At 42.3% G+C, this 14,586-nt stretch overlaps 1 protein-coding gene across 1 annotated transcript in view; it reads left to right on the forward strand.

Moving 5' to 3' along the window:
- Window positions 1-14,586, forward strand: part of LOC146662918 (rho GTPase-activating protein 23-like) — a 52,608-nt gene that overhangs the window by 10,391 nt on the left and 27,631 nt on the right. The window contains exons 2-4 of the mRNA XM_085415491.1: window positions 9,285-9,476; window positions 10,418-10,448; window positions 10,960-11,052. Of these exons, the coding sequence (XP_085271617.1) occupies window positions 9,285-9,476; window positions 10,418-10,448; window positions 10,960-11,052 (316 nt within the window). The remainder of the gene's footprint in view (window positions 1-9,284; window positions 9,477-10,417; window positions 10,449-10,959; window positions 11,053-14,586) is intronic.

Here is a 14,586-nt window from a genome sequence, read left to right on the forward strand (position 1 = left end):
AGCTCTGACTGTTTGTCAGCCTGGCTACAGAGCTGAAGAGAAACCTGGGGTTGTTCTTATTTTCTTCAATCAGTGATGAATAGTAAGATATTCTGGCTTTGCGGAGGGCTTTCTTATAAAGCAGCAAACTATTTCTCCAGGCTAAATGATGATCCTCTAAATTTGTGACACGCCATTTCCTCTCCAGCTTACGAGTCATCTGCTTTAGGCTACGTGTTTGAGAATTATACCACGGAGTCAGGTACTTCTGATTAGAGACCTTAGTTTTCACAGGAGCTACAGTATCCAGAGTCGTACGTAGTGAGGAGGTGAAATTATTAACAAGATGATCGACCTCTGTTGGAGTAGCGTTCAGATAGCTGCTCTGCTCTATGTTGGTACAGGGCATTGAAGATGATAACAGTGGGTGGATTATATTCTTAAACTTAGTTACAGCGTTTTCAGAAAGACATCTACTTTGATAAAGTCTACTCTCCACCGCTGTGTAATTAATTATTGTAAATGTAAATGTTATCAGGAAATGATCAGACAGGAGAGGGTTTTCAGGAAACACTGTTAAATGTTCAGTTTCTATGCCATATGTTAAAACAAGATCTAGAGTGGGATTAAAGTGGTGGGTGGGTTCTTTTACATTTTGAGAGAAACCAATTGAGTCTAATAACAGATTAAATGCCATGTTGAGGCTGTCATTTTTAGCATCATGATGTTAAAATCACCCACAATAATTATTTTATCTGAGCTCAGAACTAAATTAGATATAAAGTCTGAGAAATCAGACAGAAACTCTGTGTAAGGCCCAGGTGGACGATAGATGATAACAAGTAAGACTGGTTTCTGAGTTTCACAGCTGGGGTGGACGAGGCTAAGCATCAGGCTTTCAAATCAATTAAAAGTCTGTCTTGGTCTTTCATTAATTAATAGACTGGTGTGAAAAATTGCTGCCACACCGCCTCCTCGGCCTGTGCTTCGAGATTTCTGGTAGTTAGAATGACTCAGGGGTGTTGATTCATTTAAACTAACACAATCATCCTGCTGCAACCAGGTTTCTGTAAGGCAGAGTAAATCAATTTGTTGATCAATTATTAAGTCATGTACTAACAGAGACTTGGAGGAGAGAGACCTAATATTTAATAATCCACATTTCACTGTTTTACTCTTTGGTTCAGATGTGGATACTGTATTGTTCTTTCTTTGTAATTGTTTATGTTTAAGTTGTTTGTTGCTGGTTCTTAGTTTGTTTTTTGTCTTTTTGGAAGCTGACACAGTCTCTATGGAGATGGGTTTTTTGGGGGGTAGCAGGAGGAGAGAAGCTGCAGAGAGGCGTGTAAGACTGCAACTCTGCTTACTGGTCCCAACTCTGGATAGTCATATTTTGGGGGGTTTAATAATGGATGTCCCCATGTACACACCTGACCTCTACCCACTATGCCTGCAACAATGCCCCGGGTCGAATAATCAGGCTCCTTTTTATCTTAAAGGCCTCATAGTACCGTGTCACCCTAATAGAGTACTTCACTCTCAGACCCCAGGTCAGTGGTATTTAAAAGTAGAATGGGAGGCAGAGCCTTCAGCCTCCCATTCAGCCCATCTTCTGTGAAACCAGCTACCAGTTTGGTTTCAGCAGACAGACACCCTCTCTCCTTTTGAGATTAGGCTTAAGACTTTCCTTTTTGGCAAAGCACATAGTTCGGGTTGGATCAGGTGACCCTTAGTTATAATGCAATTGGTCTACGCTGCTGGGGGCGTCCCATGATGCAGCGAGTGTTTCTTCATTCACCTTTTTCACTCACTATGTGTTTATACATCACTCTAAGTTTATCCTTAGTTATTATTAATCTCTGGCTCTCTTCGACCACCTGTGTTTGTCCTGTATTCCTACCCTAACCCCCAACTGGTTTCAGCAGATGGCCATTCCTCCCTGAGCTTGGTTCTGCTGGAAGTTGCTTCCTGTTAGAAGGGAGTTTTTCCTTTCCACTGTCAACAAAGCAATTGATCATAAGGGTTCATATGATTGTTGGGTAGGTTCTACCTTACAATGTAAAGAATCTCGAGGTGACTGTTCAAATTGCTATATCTGCTCATTCACAGCTGTCCACTATCAGTTCCTGTCCCCTTCGAGGTCTTAGGCATGATTAGACAATGGCCACCAGCCACATTGGCCAGCCTCCCTTAAGCACTTCTCCCTGAACCCACTGCGGTAGAGCCACTACAGCAGGGCAAGAGCCGAACAGAGAGTGAATCGGCATCCCAGGAGGTAATAGCAAAGAGAGTTGACCGCCCACCTGATTGCCAGACAGTCTTTTTCTACTGTATTGTACCTGAATTTTTAATAAATAATAACCAGCTAGCCCCAAGAACCTCACCTCCTTTTTGGTCTTGGGACATGGGTAGGATGCAATAGCTGCTGTTTCGTCTGTCTGGGGGTACAGCTGCACCGTATGCAGACGCAGGATTAGGACTCTCTCTGTGCATTTCAGGCATCTTTGTGGAATAAAACTCTGATTTCTTTCAGAATTTTATTCAGATGCTGGTCCGAATAGACTTCACCGTAACTCATACAGCTCCTTTATAGTACAAGACATGAACAATGTGCCCTGGTCAGTCAGTATTTCTTTGGGGATGCTGAATGACCTGAAACAGCACCTGCATGACACTCTTTGCAAAAATATTTTTCAGCAGCACTGGTTCGAGATAGCACATTGCATAATCCACCAGAACTAATACAAAGTGATATCCTTGTGCACTCTGGTGAAATGGCCCAATGAGGTTCATGCCAAACAGGACCTCCATCAGCAGGTTATAACGAGCCGATTGCACCGGCCACAACAGACTCAGCATTATTCAACAGCTATTAAAATACCCAAGCAACCACAGAAAATAGGAGAAGCTCTGACCCTTTCTGTAGAGTGGTGTTTTTAGACCAGTACAGTTTATTGTCAGTATGTACTGTCAGGTATTTATAGCCCTCCACAATGTCCACATTGAGCCCCTAGATTGAAAGTCACTGGTTGTCTGGTCCAAAATCAAAGTGCACAATCAATTCCTTGGTCTTTGTCACGTTGAGTTGCAGATGACTCTGCTTGCACCACTTGACAAAGGAGTCCACCACAGCCCAGTACCCTATCTGATAACCCTTACTGATGCATCCAACCACCACACAGTCATAAGAAAATTTCTGAAGCTGGCAGGTCTCTGTAGCCGAGTGGCTGAAGTCCATGATGTAGAGCAGGGGCCTCGAACTCCAGGCCTTGAGGGCCAGTGTCCTGTTGGCTTTAGATCTCACCCTGGGTCAACACACCTGAATCAAATGATTAGTTCATTACCAGGCCTCTGGAGAACTTCAAGACATGTTGAGGAGGTAATTTAGCCATTTAGATCAGCTGTGTTGGATCAAGGACACATCTAAACCCTGAAGGACACTGGCCCTCGAGGCCTGGAGTTCGAGGCCCATGGTGTAGAGGGTGAATAACAAAGGGGAAAAGACGTCCTTTGTGGTCCCTTGGTATTTCTGATCACCTTGTCAGAGACACAATGCTGAAGACGCATATATTGTGGTGTTCCTTGTCAGGTAATCAATAATCCAGGACACTAGACAGGCATCCATCTCATCGCTGTCAGCTTATCACCCAGGAGGGTCCGCCTTATGGCATTAAATGCACTGGAAGTTGAAAAACATTACCCTCACAGTGCTCACTGGCCTATCCAGAATGGCATAGAAGTGACTGAGCAGGTAGATGATGGCGTTCTCAACTCCGAGGTGGCACTGGTAAGCGAACTGATGATCCTGATGTGAGGATAAGAGCTGATTGAGGATAAGGCTTTCCAGGGTCTTCATGACGTGGGAAGTCAGCGCCAGAGGTCTGTAATCCTGGTGGCCACTGGGATGGGTGTCTTTAGTACAGGAATGAGGGCATGATGTGTTCACAGCACTGGGACCCTCTGCAATCACAGGCTCATCGTGAAGAGTTTATCAAAGATTCCACAAAGCTGAGCGCACAGGGCTTTAGGATGCAGGGATTCATCACGTCTGGTCCAGCAGACTTGCCTGAGTGGAGTCTTCTCAGTTTTCTCTGAACCTGGTTGTGAGTGAAAGTGACAGGTGGGGGGTGGGGCGTCAAGGACTTTCACAGGAGGCTATGGTGTAAAGTGGAGAGAAAGTGAGAGAGAGTGGCATTGGCTCTGTCTTCACCACACTCTGCCCCTCTGCTATTGAATGGCCTGAATCCAGTGACTTCCACCCATTCCACTTCCAACCATGCCCCCGGATGAACCAGGGTTTGGTGAACCTGGATCTGCATACATTTTGAGTCCAGCATAGCCTAAAATTTACCCCATTGTCACCTTACCAGAGTACTGTGCTTCTCTACTGGACCAGGGGAACGTGTCGGAGGGCCAGCATCACAGAACACCTGTCACAGCTCCATGAGAGGGCATTCTCGGCCAATGTGTCCCGCCTGCTCGCACCTCCAGCACTGCTGATGGGCAGGGCCCAGTGACTGTAACCACTGGGACCTGCGGAGAGACAGCATATGAAAAAGGATTAGACAAGAAACATGATGAGACATGATCGATCCTCCGTAGCAGCCAACCAAGTTGGGGATGTCCCTGCCACACTGCCAGGGTCAGCCAGACTTGGCCAGGATCATGACAACTTCGAGGCTCATCGGTCAGTGACTTTTGAGCCCCTCCACAAACTGTTCGAGGACAGTTATATTTAGCAGCCGAGCCTTTCCTGGCGTGGGACCATACAGTAGCCAGTGGCTACAGCATCGTACAACCACCTGGCGTAGGTGAAGGGCTGACTTCATAGTCAACATTCCCTCCTTGCCGTGTGACGACAAAGGTCCTTGCCACTTGAAAAGTCATTTTGAGCTGGATGAAAGGAGAAATGCTAGTACTTTATCTCGGAAAAAATTGTCTGAGCCTTGTCCCTGTGTTGTACAGGCGCTGCTGACATTCTTCCATACTAACCTCCCCAACATGTGTAGCTTTTCACTCAGGTCCAGAATGTATAAAATGTTATTCTTGCCTGGGCTTGGACCGCCCTCTCAGTTTTCTTGAATTAGGTTCAACACCTCCAACATCTTCTCATAGGGAGAAAAGCCCAAAATTGCCATGACATTCATGGCCATGATGAGTGTATGGAAACTTCTGACCACAACTGTAGGTTACCAATGACCTGGTGGGTGTTTAAAGGCCAGTTAAGGAACACAAGCTTGCACAACACAAGTAAGATCAGTCTTTATCACTGTTTCAGTGATAGGCACTAGTATTCACTCATCTGCCTTCACACATATGAGCTTGAGTGATCCCATTCTTAATGTGTAGAGTTTAGTGAGATGTTGGACCACCCTTTGCAGCGATGTTTATGGTACTTTTTTACTATTTTTCAAGAAGTGTATTTGTGAGGACAAACATTGATCTTGGATGAGAAGTCCTGGGTCACAGTCTCTGCTCTAATTCATTCCAGAGGTGTTTTGTTGGTTTGCAGACTGGACTCCATGTCTTTATGGACTTGCACTGGTGTGCAGTCATGTTGAAACAGGAAGGGACCATCACCAAACTGTTCCCACAAAGTTGAGAGCCTGAAATTGTCAAAAATGTTTTGCTATGCTGAAGCGCTAAGAGTTCCTTTCACTGAAACTAAGGGACAAACCTAACTTGTGAAAATAAATTATTATATGTATTAATTGGATAGCCAGATAGGGAAGTGTGATTCGTCAATCCAGAGAATATGTGGCAACAACACTGTATCTGACGCTTTGCATTGCGTTTGGTGATGTAAGGCTTTGATGCAGCTGTTCGGCCATGGAAACCCACCACCCACCTCTTAATTTTTCCTTCCCACTGTCGGAAAACTGCTTGCTAATAGGGGGTCATATGATTGTTGGGTTTTTCTCTGTATCTGTTATTGTACGATCTACTGTACAATATAAAGCGCCTTGAGGCGACTGTTGTTGTGATTTGGCGCTATATAAATAAAATTGAATTGAATTAAATTAAATTGAATTGAATTAATGGGTGAGTTGCTGTCATTCCCAACTTGAAATATTTATTATCAAGGGAATTTCACAATTAGACTTGTTGCACAGGTGGCAGATCCTGAGAGCTCAGTGAATTCCACAAATGTTTGTAGAAGCAGTTTACACAGGTGCTTTGTTTTATACACCTGTGGCTAATGTTCCCTCTAATTTTTCATATGTCTGAGCGAACACACAAACTCCCTGAGCGGACACTTGGACCACTGTGAGCAACAGCAGACGTGGTCACGCCAGCATCGAATCCATCCAAGTCACGTGGTTTATTAAAATAGTCAAATTACAGCATTTACATTTATGTTAGACTACTTTTAATTAAGTGCTTTATCCCACTTACAATGAAAATTTAAAAAAAATCTTGTTCATGACCTTTGTAGTATGTTAACACTATTGGAAGTAAAAATAACTTGAACTCCAACAACTTCTTTTTTTTTTATAAAGCTCTGACTTGTATTATGAGTCTGAGTCTGTGGTCTGGGAGAGAGTCCTGTAACTCTCTGTCTGCAAAATACAGTATATAATGACCAAGTAACTGAGTTATGCAAACAAAGTTTTTTGCAGCTGTTTACCTAAAAATGCAGCCAAGGCGGTTTTTAAAATAAACATTTCAAACTATTTACAGAACAATCAGCTGTTCTGCATCAAATCTGATGCCACACAAATTATTTGTGCCGCTCCAAAAAATAATTTCTGTCCACTATGAGATAAAGGAGTGAACAGCCTGATACCTGCAGGCCTGACAACAGGAGATGTATCACTCCTGTAACACCTGTAACATTCAGCAGTCGCCTCATTGTTCTGACACACACAACAAAACTATTGACCACACTACACACTAACTACACACTAACTACACAAGATTTGTGCTCACATCTCAAAACACCGCCACGTTCCCCCTTCCTAAACAACTAAATGCCATGTTGCCATATCAACATGGCATTGGTCGACATGGTACATTCTTCGACCAATAGGAAAGGCTGGGGGAGGGAGGCTGTTTTTGCTCACAGGCGGAGAGTGCTTTCCTTTCCTTTGCTGTTTCTTCTTCCAGTAAATATAATCAACAATAGTATTCAGGAAGAAAAACAAACATTGCAGATATTTTTATCATAACTCTGGTTTTACGTGGCCGCTCAACACAATTTAAAAACTGGTATAAAGTCCACACTTTGTCCGTCAGTTGTTCCGTCTGTCCTGCTCACATCTCCAATGGTTGTACACGTTGTCATTAACGTGGCTTCACTCCACATCAGCCGCTTTGCTCGCTAAAACACCAGTGTCGGCACATAAGGACGCTGTCATAGCCTGTCAACGACGTGGATTAGCTGCGTATATACGAATGTGAATCACATTATTGGCTGGACTATGGGATAAGGTGGCATCGTTCTAATCCTATACAGGAGCAGCCAGTCACTGACTCACACTGCAAAACAGGATTGTTAAAGTATTAATTTTAATTTCAATTCAGGTTAGATTTTTTTTTTTTTTTTTTTTTTTGTGCGCAACGCAGATTTTCTGTGCGCATAATGCGCACGCGCGCAGCTTAGAGGGAACATTACCTGTGGCCAATGGAAGTGATTGGAATTACTTAAATTCAGTCTTTTAGATGGGTGATTTTTTTTTTGTCCATCTGTGAACAAGTTCCAGTGCAATTGCTTTGCTTAGATCACTCAAAGACTTTTGACCATTTGTACTACTCTGCAGGTTCACTATGGACCTAAAACGTGTGCAGGTAACAAACTTCAGCTTCTGCATCAAACTGAGCCATTGAATATTCATGTTGATAATCATGGCCACCAACAAGAGCTGTGTCTCCACTACAACCCAGTAATAATCAGGAGTTTTAGTGTTAAAGTTTACAGGTTCATAGCATACCTTACACCTATTCTCGGATTCCTTCACTGACTTCCAGTGAGATAAAGCTCTACAGTGATAGGCCCCTGCTAAGCAGCAGAACGTCTGAGACCTTCACTGCAGCCAGCCTCTCTGATCCTCTAACCAGGGCTTTTCTTACTGTCCCTCACTCTAATTTTACAATCAGAGGAGATCAGTTACCAGCTTGCCTGACTCTGTTATTTGTTTAAAATGACTGCTGAAACCCAATTTTCAGCAGTTCTTAACCTTTCCTTAATCTTTTCCCTTTTATTTTTGGTCATAGTTTGCAACTGTATGCGTGTTTGAACATGTTTACTTAACTTCTGTATGTGGCTTTTTTTTAAACTGTGAAGTGCTTTTGTGTTTAAAAGTGCTATACAAATAAAGTTATTATTGTTGTTGTTGTTGTTGTTGTTCTGTCATGGCAGAGTTCTGAAAGGCTGTGAACAATGGAAAGCCCTGAGCAGAAACTACCTGCTCAGTGCTGTAGAGTGTGCTAGTGTTGCATTGCTTTTAAAGTATGCATATAAAAGTTATTACATTCCAGTTCTTATATGAAACTAAATAAAATCGCCATCTAATAGCCATCACCATCACTGTCTTCTGTGAAAAATTTCCATGTGACCTTTCCAATGTGTTTAGCAGTAAATGGAAATCATTGGTAATCACCTAAACGTATCTCTACATTCAGTTACACTTTCTGCCAAATAGACGTTGCATCAGATGATGTGCTATGCTCTCACTCATTTCCCCAAACCTAACAATCAAATGATGATGTGTATTTTACCTTTAGTGGCCAGGCATGTTTACATGCAGGATATCCTTATGAACTTTAAACATCATGTAGTACACATAGTGCATCGCCTGCTTGAACTGATTTGATGTTGGGCTACAGTCCTGGAGAAATGTAGAATGTAAAACGTAAAACCGTTCACCTTCTGAACCCTTTACCTCCTTTGTCAGTTGTTTATCTTATTTTCCAGATGTGTGTTTACAAGCCCTGATATGTTCCTGTTGTTTAAAGACTTATTTATAGGTATATATTTTTAACTCTTCCATTGTTGGCAGGAAGTAAAAAGTGGAATCATATGTGAGGTCACTGGTAAAGTTTCTTTGTTAAAAATATGATGCATCCTGCAATTGGTTGGATTTTATAATGGTCAGATCAGGCAGTGTCCTCAGTTACTGAACCACCCGCATCCACCAACTCACGCTTCCTTAAATGTGTTCAACTCTGTGGCCTGAAAATGATACTTGTGATAAACATCACTTCAAAGTTCACACAGTAACATTTCATCCGTCTTGATTTCCTTTTGAGAGAAAAAGAGAAGCCAATGTTTACTGATCTAAACATTTATTCCATCTCCTCTATAGGCTAAAGAGAAGAGAGATGGCATATTGTCTTCCAATGAGAACAGGTGTCGGCCACTATCATCAAGCGAGGTGGAGGGCGTATTGTGGCATGGCCCACGGACAATTTTTCTGCAGAAGAACTCACAGGGATTTGGCTTTACTCTGCGGCATTTTATTGTCTACCCACCAAAGTCCTTCCTCAATAACCTTAAGGTAAAATACTGCTTTCTTTAGATGCACTTGAACTTTGAACTTTTCTTGTATTTGAAATCTGCATTACATTAACTCTCTGAGGTCTAAGCCATATTTTGAAAAATGGCAAAACTGACTTGTTATTAATAAAATGTGAATATATTTTGATGTATGTTAGAATTGTTATTAAAACCAACACTCCGTATTCTGATTGCCTAGGGTTATTTAGGATTGGGGTTTCCTGACAGTAATTTGAGCTCACAGGGTCAATCGAATTTTGTTAAATAAAACTTTGGTAACTTATGAGGTGTGGAACAACTATTGAACATTCTGGTAAGACTACCTATGTTATTCTAGCACATTTAGCAACTTCTCTTGCACTGATTGTTTTCTGGAATCAAAACTAAACTTAAAAAGTCTGAATCTGAATAACTCAACCCCATATACCTATATCATATATCATATTTGTTTTGGGATTTTTTTTTAGCTTATTAGGACTAGTGACATTCTCTTAGCTACTAACAGACATCATTAATATCATGTTAATGATGTCATTTGGTAAGTGGCAAAAGGGGAGTGAGGAGTTGTCCTAAAATACTAAATCAGTGTTTATTATTATTATCATCATCATTATTATTAGTAGTAGTCGTAGTAGTAGTAATTTATTTAGAACATTTTTTTATTGTTTAGCCATTTTTGTGTGGTGTAGCAGCAGGGCTCAGTGTATTTACATAGGGCTTTAGGTGCCAAGGTCAAGAATCAAATAATTCAGCATAGTATCAAAAGCCCGACGTGGACCAATTAGACCACCAATCCAACTGACAGAAAGCAGCATGTTAATGTGTGAGTGTGTTTATGGGAAACTCAGGCAGAATGCCATGGAGGCAGAGAAGCAGCAGCCAGACCTGGAGCAGTGCCCTGTGGTCTTTCTTATCTTAACACCTGCCCTGTTTCTTTCACAGGATGAAGAGAATGGAAATGGAAATGAAAAAGGTAGGTGTTTGCTGTTTCTGCTAACTTAATCAACCCCCCATTTTTTCCAAATGTTTACACATTTACAGGGGGTCGGATTTATATAATGAATCACATCAATATTACTTCTAAGTGTCTCAACATGTCCTTGGGCCCCTATTGTGTTATGTTTTGTAATGTGGTAAATGTACTGGATCTTATATAGCGCTTTAGTACTCTCCCAGAGCACTCAAAGCGCTTTATACAGCATGCCTCATTCACCCATTCATAGAAGTTGCAACATTGTATTTCTCTGCTTAAGTGCAACATTCACACACATGTGATCCATTAGAGAGCAACTAGGGGTTAATGTCTTGCCCAAGGATACTTGACATGCAGACTGGGGCAGCCAAGGATCAAATCACCAACTTTCCAATTATTAGGAGACCAGCTCCCCAAACAACAAACAATGAGGATACGGGTTTATTTTGTTTGTTTTTACATTTACTTAGATCTGATATAACACTGTGGGCTTTAATGGTACTTTAACCAGGTTGCCAGAGGTCTTGGTTGGAGCCAATGGACACGATCTTCGTGAAGAGTGTGAAAGAAAATGGTCCTGCCCAACAAGCTGGACTGTGTACAGGTAGGATACATGCATCTTCACAACATGAATTACACACTTCATTCTGTGGTTAAAAATGTGAAATTTCCAGCTACCTAAAAACAGACGGTAACAGCTTTGGTTAGAGGCATTATGTTTTTGGATTGTCCAATCTAATATAAATGTATTTTGCCAGAAATGCCGGAATCTCAGGTTAAAGCTCACAAAACTATTTCAACAACCACCAAGCAGCTAAAACAGCAAATGATTAAAGAGCAGGTAATGGATTCGGCAAAAACATGTAAACACAAAGCGCAACCCAACAGCACATACGCAGACATGCCGCTGGGACATCTCGCAGATTCTGTTTGAGTCAAAATTGAAGTGAATTGAATTGAACTGAATTGAATCGAATCGGGACAATGTGAATCAGAATTTAATCAGTCAATCAAATCAGTGACGATACCCAGCCCTAATTACAACATCTTAATTAGGGATGGGTATTGATAAGATTTTCACGATTCCGATTCCATTTTCGATTCTGTTTAACGATTCGATTCTTTATCGATTCTCTTATCGATTCTTTTTTTTTTTTTTTTTTTTTTTTTTTAAAGGAGAACACTAAGGGTTAGGGGCAACTTTTTTATATCTTCTCTTTGAACAAGGTAGAAATTTAGGAGTAACATGGCCTTACAAACCCAACAGTGAGATCTTAAGAGATCCTTAAGAGATCCAGCCTACGGCTCTTCAATGGGGTGTCACAGGGTCCCCAGGAAAAAAAATTGTAAATGTAAAATAATAAAATAAATATTCGTCTGTAGCAATAACAAAGTATAACATAAATTATTCTGTAGCAACTACACAAGAATATCCAGTAATGTCCCTGCCTACAATTAAACACATTCACTTACTGAAAATCGGGGGCATCTGCTGTGGCAAACGGGTGCAAGCCTTTGACCACAAACTGAGTCTCTGCTCGGTGACATTCGTCTATCCTGGCCTGAAAGGAGACGCTACCGGTAGACTGCAGCGAGAACTGCCAGCATCTGAGCCAGACTCTGTCTGTCTCATCATGGTCACCTAAATGCACAGTAATGGCAGGTTTGTAATAAGGCAGATCGCGCTAACATAATATGCACTGTTAGTTGATTATTTACCTGCCGCATTAACGGGAGAGGACGTGCAAACGTTACCGCTGCTGCTGGGTTGAGATTCACGAGTCGAGCGGAATTAAAAACATGACATTCATTTAAGGTCATCACGTGTTTTGTCAGCAAATGCTTTTGCATATTCGTAGTGTTTCCTCCCTTAAATGAATGAATGAATAAATCGATAAGGGAATCGTTTGCAAAAATGGCAAACAATTCCAAGGAATTGAAACAGTGGGAACCGGTTCTCAACAAGAACCGGTTTTTGATACCCATCCCTAATCTTAATACAGCCAGCCAAAATATGCGATAATAGCCCACCACTAGCTTTGACAATAGAATGAAGTACACGATCATTAGCCTATAAAACTATTCAGATCTATTCTCAGTAACGATCTGAATAGTTGTTTAGTCTTGGACCTGTCTGGGGTCATACATGTCAACATGGATAAAATTTACTGGCATAGTCATAAATCTTATTAAAAGATTATGGTATAATCTAAAACTGAATTATTATAATAACATATAACAATGTAATTTTATGACAGATTCACACCTATATGTGTATGTTATCATATCATGTATATGTTAATTTTGTATTTGGAACAATGTCAAGAACAGAAAGAAAGAGAACTACAGTGTCCAAAGATGTGCAGTCAGTGATATTAGGTCAATTCCTGAGTCTAAATTACAAATAGGTGTGAATGTGAATGGTTGTCATTCTTCCTATGTTAGCTCTGCAAATACTTGCAACCTGTCCAGGGTATACCCGCCTCTCACACTATGGCAGCTGGAATAGCCTGCAGTCCACTCATCAAACTGAATTGGATAAGTGGAAGAAAATGGATGAATGGACAGATTGAAATTTCTTGTCTTTACCTGTCTTCGCAATATAGAGTAGTAAGACTTAAAAAAGTTTGTTCAGAGACTAATAACACACTATCAATGAATAAATGGGTTCAAAAGTTACCAAATTTGGGTGGCTGTAGCTCAGGAGGCAAAGCAGGTCATCTACTGAGTGGAAGGCTGGTGTTTCAGTCCCTGCCTGCTCCAGTCTGCATGCCACATATTTTTAAGTTGCTTTTTGATATATCCATCTCTGTCACGGTCGATAGCAGGGACTCAAGCAGTGGTGACTCTCTCTTTGAGCAGGGTCAAGGCTTGCTGAGCGGCAGAATCCCACTGAAAAGGAACTTTCGGAGAGGTGAGTTTAGTGAGAGGGAGAGCGATTCTGTTGAAATCACGGATGAATTGTCTGTGGAAGTTTGCGAATCCCAAAAAGCGTTGCAGTTGCCGGCGATTTGGAGGTGTGGGCCACTCCACCACCGCTCGCACCTTCTCCGGGTCAATCCTTAAGTTCCCCCTCTTGATGATATAGCCCAGAAAAGCCACCGAGGTCACGTGGAACTCGCACTACTCCCACTTCACAAAGAGCCAGTTTTCCAAGAGGCGTTGCAGGACCTGCCTCACGTGAACTTGGTGCTCCGTGAGTGTCTTAGAAAAGATCAGAATGTCATCCAAGTACACAAAAACACAGCAGTTAACAAAATCACGAAGCACATCATTAACCATTGCTTGAAACACAGGAGCATTGATCAGACCAAAAGGCATCACGAGATACTCAAAGAGGCCCAAGTGTGTATTGAATGCAGTCTTCCACTCATCCCCCTCCCTGATGCGCACCAGATGGTAAGCGTTGCGGAGGTCTAGTTTGGTAAAGACAGGCATGCCCTGAAGCAGCTCAAAAGCAGAGGAAAGCAACGGCAAAGGATACTTGTTCTTTACAGTGATCTGGTTATGGCCCCAATAGTCAATACATGGGCACAGCGACTTATCCTTCTTGTCCACAAAAAAATACCAGCCACAACAGGGGAAGAGGAGGGGCGAATCAACCCCGCTGCAAGCGACTCCGTGATGTAATGTTCCATAGCATCTCTCTCAGGCTGGGAGAGGCTGTACAGTCGGCTAGAAAGCAACGGGACTCTGGGAAGGAGATCGAAAGCGCAATCGTACGGGCGGTGGGGGGGAAGGGACTGCGCACAATCTTTACAAAACACATCCTGCAAATCATGATAAACCCACGGAACCGCTGAGAGGTCTGGGGAGCCGAGCGGTGAGTTAGTGGGCGGAAGTGGGACGGGTGGAGTGGCTGCCCGGAGGCAGTTCATGTGACAATTCACACTCCATCCCATTATGTCACCTTTTTCCCAGTCAATGTGCGGGTTGTGGAGTACAAGCCAGGGGTGATCCAGCACTAGTGGGGTGAGTGGCGCTGTAAACGAAAAAAAAAACAAATCCTCTCCGTGTGATTGCACGAGAGGGAAAATGAAAGAGGTTCGGAAACATGTGTCGGAGTCGCGCAGCCCGCTGGCTGTTGTGGAGGTCCCATGAAAACCCAATGGCTCATGACCCGAGCATGTGTGTGCAC

Source organism: Rhamphochromis longiceps, linkage group LG8 (assembly GCF_057381845.1).
Source record: "Rhamphochromis longiceps isolate RC_006_pf linkage group LG8, R_longiceps_female_GT1.1, whole genome shotgun sequence".
NCBI lineage: Eukaryota > Metazoa > Chordata > Actinopteri > Cichliformes > Cichlidae > Rhamphochromis > Rhamphochromis longiceps.